This window comes from Triticum urartu, chromosome 3A (genome assembly GCF_056163025.1).
Source record: "Triticum urartu cultivar PI428250 chromosome 3A, HENAU_Tu73, whole genome shotgun sequence".
Lineage (NCBI taxonomy): Eukaryota > Viridiplantae > Streptophyta > Magnoliopsida > Poales > Poaceae > Triticum > Triticum urartu.
The window spans coordinates 316199536-316208767 of NC_141875.1; the positions used below are offsets into that span (position 1 = coordinate 316199536).

The 9232-nt window shown below is 45.2% G+C and overlaps 1 protein-coding gene across 1 annotated transcript; it reads right to left on the reverse strand.

Moving 5' to 3' along the window:
* Window positions 1-2656: 2656 nt before the first annotated feature.
* Window positions 2657-5748, reverse strand: LOC125543893 (Ubiquitin fusion degradation UFD1 family protein). Its single transcript, XM_048707390.2, has 3 exons — window positions 5423-5748; window positions 3637-4935; window positions 2657-3050 (listed from the first exon to the last, which is right to left on the reverse strand). Exons 1-3 carry the CDS (start codon window positions 5603-5605, stop codon window positions 2823-2825), a joined length of 1710 nt encoding a protein of 569 aa, XP_048563347.2. The 5' UTR covers window positions 5606-5748; the 3' UTR covers window positions 2657-2822.
* Between the last annotated feature and the right edge of the window lie 3484 nt (window positions 5749-9232).

A 9232-nucleotide genomic window follows, 5' to 3' on the forward strand; every position in this document is an offset into this window, starting at 1 on the left:
GGAAATAGCACAATTGGTACTAGCTCTTGTCGGATTCTCACACCTACACAAGTAAAAGCTTTTGATGGAGCTTGGTTAGGATGGTGGCACAAAATTTCATGCAATTGTAAGTGAGCTTCAATAATGTTGGAAAATATTCGCAAGATTCAATGTAACAAGTAGACCAAGCATATAAGGTACACGGAAACACACACGCAAAACGATAAGTGGGGTTGGGCAACCAAGGATGAGCCAAAATATGGAATCCACAAAAATGCTCTTGTTGCACAACACTAGAGAGACGCTAGCATGATTGCACAATAGGCGGATACAAGAACTTGTGCACAACCTACTTAGCAAAAATGCAACGACTTCTATCCCAAGTATGCTCTATGCAAGGTGTTCCGATGATATGATCCAAGATGATCTAGTATGACAATCTTAATGTTGTATGATGCTATGGTTCTTGCTTAAAAGCTCTTCGCTTATCTTTCCTTTTTGCTTAAAAGCTTGTTTGGCTCTTTGATGTTTGAGCTCTTTTCTCATGCAATGCTTGAAGAACCAAGATAGCAATTGTGTATGCGATGACAACTTTGTTACACAAGAGATGATACCAATATATGCAACAATGATGTATGTATGCTATGGGAAGTATGATCACTAATGTGCACAAGTCTCGTTGCCGGCAATACTCAATGGCTAGTCTCGATGGGTAAGCAATGCAAAGGAGTAAGGCTATGATGGCTATCAATGTAATGGCAAGAGTGATATGTCCAATACCAAGATGATGTTACCATTCTTGCTTACGGTATGGTGTCATAATGGTGGCACGAATACCAAGATGTGATCGAGGTTGTCGTTGTTGATGACGCGTCCGTGGCGAAGATGCATGGCGGTGATGTCGAGGTCGAACCGTACCTAAATAGCCGAAATACAAGTAGGACACGGTACCGCAACTCAAATTCTCAAAACTCAAAGTAGCAAACGTGTCGGAGAGCGAAACGGGTAAGCAATGGTGGAGGTATGCGGAAGTGGTGATGGTGGATAAGCGGTTTAGGCAAAGATGCCAATCAGTTTTGACTTAAACTGGGCGGGGCGGTAGTACCGCTTGGACAGGCGGTAGTACCGCTTGTGGTACTTAAGCGGTAGTGCCGCTCGGGGGGCAGTAGTACCGCTGGTGTCGGAAAAATCGCAAGATCTGGATCGGGGTGGGTTTTGGGGCGGAAAAGGATGATTTCGTGGTCAAAATTCGAGCGATTTCATGGATGGAAGGTGGAGAAAATTGTGGAGATGCTAGGTCCACAAGTAACAAGGCAAATCCACGGATCAAATCCAACAAAACATCAACACACCAACAAATCACAAAAAAAAATTGGGGCTACTTTTGGTGGGGATTTTTGAAATTGGGGAAGAACACAACAAAATTAGACTAGAAAACAAGGGGGAGGCTCCGAAATCGTGATCAACGTGGCTAATGATACAAGATGATGTAGGGTAGGAACCCTGGGGGCCGATCTTTCATGAAAGGAGCGGATCCCGCAAAGAACACGAAGAACACGGGAAAGAACGGAGAGAAAACACAAGGGGAAACACAAGAGGAGACACTAAACCAACACGAATAAGTCACACATGTGCTAGATCCTCGAATACATAAGAGAAGATACACGATATACGGACAACTAAGGACGATACAAGGGTAGCCAGTCTTCTCCGTGAGGAGGTCTTGAGTTCTTCCCTAAAAGGGGTTTGAATCCGCTCGGAGGATCTTCTCCGATGGAGGCTCGAATCTCCATGGAGAAGGTAACCAAGTGGATGAGCAAAGCTCTCACACAAATATAAGCTAAACCTTTGCTGACCCTAACTAGAAGGATGAGGGGGAGTTTATATAGTCTGAATCCACGAAAGAGTAAGTGAAAGGGGGATACATGGGCCCTAGGCCCGTTCTCTACGCACAGGCAGGGTGGTAGTACCGGGCAACGGGCGGTAGTACCGCTGGAACGGGCGGTAATACCGGACCCAGGTCGTGCAAACACAGGGATTTGTCGGGTTGAGCGGCAGTGGAGCGGGAGCCCGGCGGTAGTACCGCTTGGAGGGTTTCAGCGGTAGTACCGCTCGTCCTGGCGTGTGCGGCTCCTCTTCATGCTCTTGATGTCCATCTCGCTCCGTAGCTCCTTCTAGGCTGGTCCCTTGGTATCTAAGCACACAAAACATCTTCATTTGAGGTAGTAAGCATGTCTCAAGTGGATCGAAGTGAAATTATGAGAGAAATGTCACCTCAGTTTCAAGACGTGCTTGTGTCATGGGTCCAAGAGGTGTCGTAAGAGATGTAGTTAGGTCCATGGGGATGGCCTTGGGATGCTCCGCATCAGTATGTGTGATGTTACCCATAGAACTAGTAACTAGCTATGTTACTACTTGCCTCTCTTTCATCATTAATTACTATGTCATATAGTTTGTCTAGATAAGTATGATGTTATCACTTAGATTACCCATAGTGAGAATAACATAGATGGTAACATCATACAGCTTTAGACAAAACAGATGATGCGGCGAGTAATTAGGCATACGGTAACATAACTAGTTACTGTAACATCACACATATCAGGAAGTTACGAAAATGTTGTTTAAGTCTTAAGTACTCCCTCCGTCCCAGTAAGGCGTTTTTTGACTAGTCTAGTGTCAAAAAAGGAGTAGATTATAAATAATATGTATACAAAAGGAAGATACAAACAGATAACGGACACCACCGCGCCACTGTTTTCCATGGACTAGCAAACAATGGAAGATTTAACAAATACCAACATATATGCAGTACAGAGGTTCGGTCCGTAGGGTTATAAAAATCAGCTCTTTTGATGGACAGCAATTGCATGAATGTCCATCTCCTTAAGCATGACCGATCGCCCACAAGAGTCGCATGGTGCAGTCCTGGATCCACAGATACTCTCATGTTCGCACATGTTTCGAAGCCGATCTCGAACATCCAGCGGTTGTCCACCAGCTTGAACCGTGTCGCCACAGAAACGGCACACAATCAAGCGAAATGGGCAGGTTGAGGATTGGTGTTTGACCTGACATTAAAGAACAAAGCAAGTTAGTCATTTGGCATATGTAGGATTTGCCGTACGAAATGAGTGAAGAATATCAGCAATACAAGTCGACTGCTGAAAATAGATTGGTGTTGAAAATGTAAGATGGAAATTAGGGCTGTTTGGATCGTGACTATCTTTGCCATATGTTGCCATATTATTTTTGCCACACTTGCCTTACTTGAGTTGCTCAAATTGTTAGCCACACTTTGGCTTGCCTAAGGGAATTTTGCCACACTTTTTGTGTGTATGACATGTGGGGTTCACTGCTTATAAAATAATTCTTGCCTAAGGTGTGGCTAGAACCAAACACCCACCTAACTTGGTCAAAGTTGCCTAAGGTGAGATGTGACAAAGTGTGGCAAGGTATGGCTAGAAACCAAACAGTGAACTAACCTTGGGCAAGATTGGCAAAAATGTGTGGCAAAATGTGGCTGCTAGGCCTAGAACCAAACAGCCCATTATCATATACTGCTGAAAATAGATAAATCTTGATAGAACTGCAAGAGCTGAAAAGTTCGTCTGTTCTAAGAGCAGAAGATAATAAATAGGATGAGTTAAGGTATACCATTTCTTCCTTTTCTAGAACTACCCCGCAGGGGCAGTTCAGCGGCTCATGGAAGACTTTCATGTGCTTCTCCATTTCTCTCTGCTGGAAAGCTTGTCCACACTTACTGCAATGCACATGATCTGCTGCTGCTTCCTTACGAAGAACTACTCCACATCCATCATGCATGCAAATAACATTGTGCCTCACACAGTATGCCTCATGAAGTACTGAGGTCCGGCTAGATATATGTCGTTTGCAGTTCTTACAAACCACTGAGTCACCATTGACGGCTGATGACACACTACCCTGCTCATCAATCCTTTGGCTATCAATAACATCCTTGATAGCTACAGAAAGTTGAAACTTCGCTGTGCCCTTGAAACCGTAAACCCCAAGACTGTAAAGGCCACTGACCAAAGTAGCATCCTTTGGTTTGAGTATAAGAACCTTAGATCCCATCTCATGAGATGACCACTCATGACGGTGCTGAGTTGGGAATACTAAAGGATGCCTTGAAACATAAATATCAGTGTCACTGCCACTTGTATCAGACTCTATCTTAACCTCAATATTTACACAACCAGACGCAACTTTCTCAGCCACACCTTCCTCGACAGAAAATTTGTAGTACCTGAACTTCCCTTCTTCCACAGCTCCAGATTCGACCTTCCCAGTCTCGAGCGGCACAAGCACATGTTGATTTTCTTCATTGTCGAAAACTGAATCTGGTCTCTCAATGTCAACTTCAATATCCGTCTCCAGCACAGAAACACTTGATGCGGGCTTCAACTCAAGAACCTTCAACTTATACTGCAGTTGTCCGTAGTTGACCATGACAACATCATTTTCAGATAGTGTTGCGTGATTGCGCAGTGCCGTTTCAAGGACAGCTCTATGGTTAGGGAGATCTGAGAATCCCACTCCTTCCGGCTTAAGTTTCGCATATGTCCCTTTGGGCAAACTTGCATACCTCACCTCAATCAAAGGAACATCTGGGATGTCACTCTGAAACAAATTGTTCCAGACATGTGATGGGAGTTGTGCAGAGCCTTCCCTTGCAGTGAATTCAAGAACGCCACAGCAGGTTGCCTCCTCGGCGTCTTGATCTGGAGAGGTACCTGGAACTCTGTCCCTAACCTTGGACAGCCTGAAGTACATGGGACCTTTGTCAAGCGCTCCTTGATCGGATAAATCCTTGAAAGAAGACGGTGGCAGCTTAATCTTATCCCCTGGACCGTCATATCGCAGTGCTTCAAACATGTGTGAAAAAGAGATCCCCTTTCCTAGTTGCATCACCTCTTCCATTTTCTGGTCAGCCTAGATAGAAAGAAGTTCATCATCAGCACCCAGTGAAACATCATCATAAGGTAAGAGTAGTAGACACTTAGAGAAATTGTAATCTTATCATGAACACCAAGAAGTATAATTGGACAATGCAAAATCAAAACATATCGTCGACAAGGCCCCAAAGGATTACCGAAGTGGTTGGGAGTCAAGATTATGGTTTCTAAAGAGGGAAGGGAAACAGGCACGATTGAACAATCCATGTCTTGTCTGAACGTGGGCAGATATCTGGGTTGACATTCTAGTTGGAACAAAACCGAGGACCAAATCGAGGGTTTCCTTTCTGGGTTTATAGGAGTCAGATTCGGGAGGAGCATCCATGTTCATTTGGCGGAGGACAAAATTAAACTTGTAATCACGATCGACCACCGAAGACGAAGACAGCTGCCATGATTCCGAGCATACGAGATGGATGAGACGAGGGTTAGGTGTGCAGGGTAGGGGAGGGGAGGGGTGTTACCTCTTCCTGCGCCCGGGCGGCGTCGAGGCGGCGCTCCCTGTTTGAGGCCTCGAGCGCGTCGCGGCGGCGCGCGGCCTCGGCCTTGGCGCGGCGCTCACGGTCGGCTTTGGCCTTAGCGCGCTGCATCCGCTCCCGCTGCTCCCTCTCCAGCTTCTCCCGCGCGCTCCGCAGCTCGAAATCCATCGCCGATCCCGGATCCGCCCGAGTACGCCTTGTTCTCCTCTTCTCCACGTCGGTAGGGAAGGGAAGGAAGGATATATGGACGCGTCGGGTCGGTGGCGGCCGAGGAGGAGGAGGAGGAGGGCGGAAGCTTCTGGAGGCCGCGTGCGCAGCGGAGAGAGGAAGGTAACGTAGGCGCGGACGCACGGTTGCTGAGGAGCGGGCCCGGACGGTCAGTGACAGGTGGGCGTTGCGTTGAGGGGGTCCCGCTGAAATCTTTCCCTAATCTCTACTCATAATGAAGTACTCGTTGATAGTCCCCGTTTCGGGTCTTTTTTCGTCTCACCTCTCATTTTCGCTGGTTTTTTTCGTAGGTTTTTTCGTAGATTTTTCTCGTCCTCCATTTTATTGATTTATTTTCGCGTCACCCTCTCACACAATGAAAAAATCTGAACATATCAGAATTTTCCATGCTGACACAAATTATTTAGTAATGTAGAATCGATCACGATCAATCTTTAAAGACCAAATCTAAATTAATTAATATTACCTTAAATCGCTTAATCACATTAATTAAAAAACAAATAATTGATTTTAAGAAAAATCGCTCAATCACATTAATCTCCACTACCTAAAAAAGTGTAAGGTTCCATCCTCCCCTCTTATGTCGTCACATCTTTTAGTCAAGCCCCTCCTCGTACGACCGTTACCCCTTCATCGTTTTTCCTGCCTCCCTCCACTGGTTTTAGCTGGTTTTCTCATCTGGCCAGACAAAACCAACCTCTATTTGGTAATATGGCCAGACAAACCCAACCTTTATTTGGTAACACAATGAATTCTATGGTGATTGATTTCTTCTTTGGTAACCCAAGTTAATTGACGGATGGTAATCAATTTTCAAATACCAAAACCAAACTATACAAGGCAACGAAAATCAATTCACGTATCACAATCAGATTTTTCTTTAGTAGCCTAGCTTAGCTCACGGACGGTAACCAATCTCCAAACAAAGGAAACAATTAACCTCTACATCATCGTCATTTACCTCTTGCCAATGCCAAATTCATACTAGGCAAATATCACCTACGCGACATGGTGTTGGTCTAGATCCCCATGACGTGATGTTGGGATCATGTCACAACACCACGCCGTCCTGAGCGCCCATTTTGTTTCGCCCACGATCGAGCGATCCGACTCCCGATCCACGATCCAACCGGAGAAACCCTATCCCCTCCCCCATCTCGCGTATTCTCCTGTGGCGGCGAGACAGGTCGAGCGGCGTCGGGGTAGCAACGCGGCGTTCTTATGGTGCATCAGAGGCCAGACATGAGGTACCCGTTCATCCTCTCTTCCTAAGCCTACGTCATCTCTCTCCTCTTGGCCATCTCTCTTGGAATGGCGCCCGGCGGCGACCACACATGAACGCGGAGTGGCTCGTCGAGTTGCATGGGGCCCACAACTGCACCCGGCGGCGACGACGCATGAACGCAGAACGCGGCGTCGACGTGCGTGGTGTGCTGAATTGGCGCGGCGGTGGCGGTGGTCGAAGGACGTGCTTGCTTGAGGTCGGTCGGCCTTTATGCTGTAGGGGGCAGCGCACAGGTCGGTGTGCCGAGGTGGTGGGGAGGCGATCGACAGATGACACGTGTGTCTGAGCCCTAAGGTTGCGGGGCTGCGATGCCTATGTTCGCTAGGATCTCACGCGACAATAACCTGGGGAGGGCATCCAGCTTCAGCGTGCATCAAAAAACTTCCATTGCTAGCTAGCATGTGTGGCTTTATCAGTAGAGCTCGGAGCGAGGGAGAGGGACTTATACATCCACTCCCAAGGGAAGATGAGTGCGAAGAGGAGGTTATGTCTGTGGTTTTCTCTACTATCAAAGTGGCTAGGTTGTCATATCCTCTACGGCTCCAGCTCGCCTACACAGGCACCACATTCTAATCAGTTGTTAAAGACTCAAAGGTGATTGAAACATTGCTTTGATATTCCTTGATTTCCGCTATGAACTAATACTAAGAAAATTGCTCATACATGCTCCTTGCAAGTCACGGCAGCTCATGTTTCATTTCTTTCTGGAACGAGCTGCAACACGTGGGTAAGATGGAGAGTAGAGAAGGCAATTAAGGTGGGAGAAGATACCATGAGGATTGAGAAGGCAGGCAAGAGGACGTCTACATTTAAAATGTCATCATGTTGAAGCTGAGTTTGTATGGTTGTAGATTTTAATCCTTGTACGCGTGGTGTTCTTTAAGTTTCATTTGGCGTTGATGTCAACAAGTTTATACTTTCATCATCTTCTACATCAAGTATAGTGGTTAATTGTTTTGGACAACTCTGCATTTTTTCCTCAGAATTACTTCGCCGCATTTTGTGGACATCAAAAGTAACAGTATAGTACTTGGTAAAAGTTGGTCCTATAATATTCAGTCGCATGCTTGCGATATTTAGTAGGTCTTTGTATTTATATGATAGTATTTTTAAAGATGAAACTTCTATAAGAAACAGTCTGTACAATTTGTTCATACATACATGGATGGAACATCATCTCTTTTCATATGTTGCTCCTATGAAGAATAAATATACTACTCCCTCTATAAACAAATATACATGGGTAGTACTTTTTGTGGGGTAAAAATAAATATACTACTTGTAGTCTTCTGCCATTAATTCATTTCTACTACACACAAGGCCTTTCCATATGTTCACTCAGTATCTTCTTTTTGTCACACGAGCAGTTTCTAAATTTTACAAAGGTGCACCGAAACATATAGGTCATTGGCTAATTGCTATCATTTGGTGGTAGCAAGTTCAAGTAATAGTTTGAATACATTCAATAAATAGTATAAATAATGCATCTTATGTATAATTTAGATATATTGTTTGTCACAGAGCTATGGCTGGCCGATTTACATGAAATTAAATCCCTCCATTGTAGTGGCAAATATAATCCCCGTCATCCATATTGTTATACATTAGCGCGAATAAGGTGGATGTCAAATATGAGAAAGTGTCAATATAAAAAAGAGCAAATTCTAAGAATTAGTATTTGTATAATTAGGACTCAAATTAATTGATGTAGGGAACTGAAGGGTCTTGAGAATTTGGTTGCATTAGGTAGGAAATAGCATAGATGGATTATGGTCCCACACCCAATAAAAATGGATGTTTGTGTGTGTGAGAGAGAGAGGGAGAGAGAGGGAGGGAGAGGGGTAGAGAGAGGGAGAGGCAGAGGGAGACCCACACCCAATAAAAAATGGATGTCTGTGTGTGTGAGAGAGAGAGAGGGAGAGAGAGGGAGGGAGAGGGGTAGAGAGACGGAGAGGCAGAGGGAGAGAGAGTGTGTGTGTGTGTGAGGATTTGATGGTAAAAAAAGGTCGCCAATGTCATTTGATATGGATACTAAATGTATTATTAACATGATTAATATTTAACTCTTAAAGTTAGTGTGGCCCCGTTGCAATGCATGGGTGTCGGTGTCAAAACCGGCGGATCTCGGGTAGGGGGTCCCGAACTGTGTGTCTAAGGTCGATGGTAACAGGAGACAGGGGACACAATGTTTACCCAGGTTCGGGCCCTCTCTATGGAGGTAATACCCTACTTCCTGCTTGACTGATCTTGATGAATACGAGTATTACAAGAGTTGATCTACC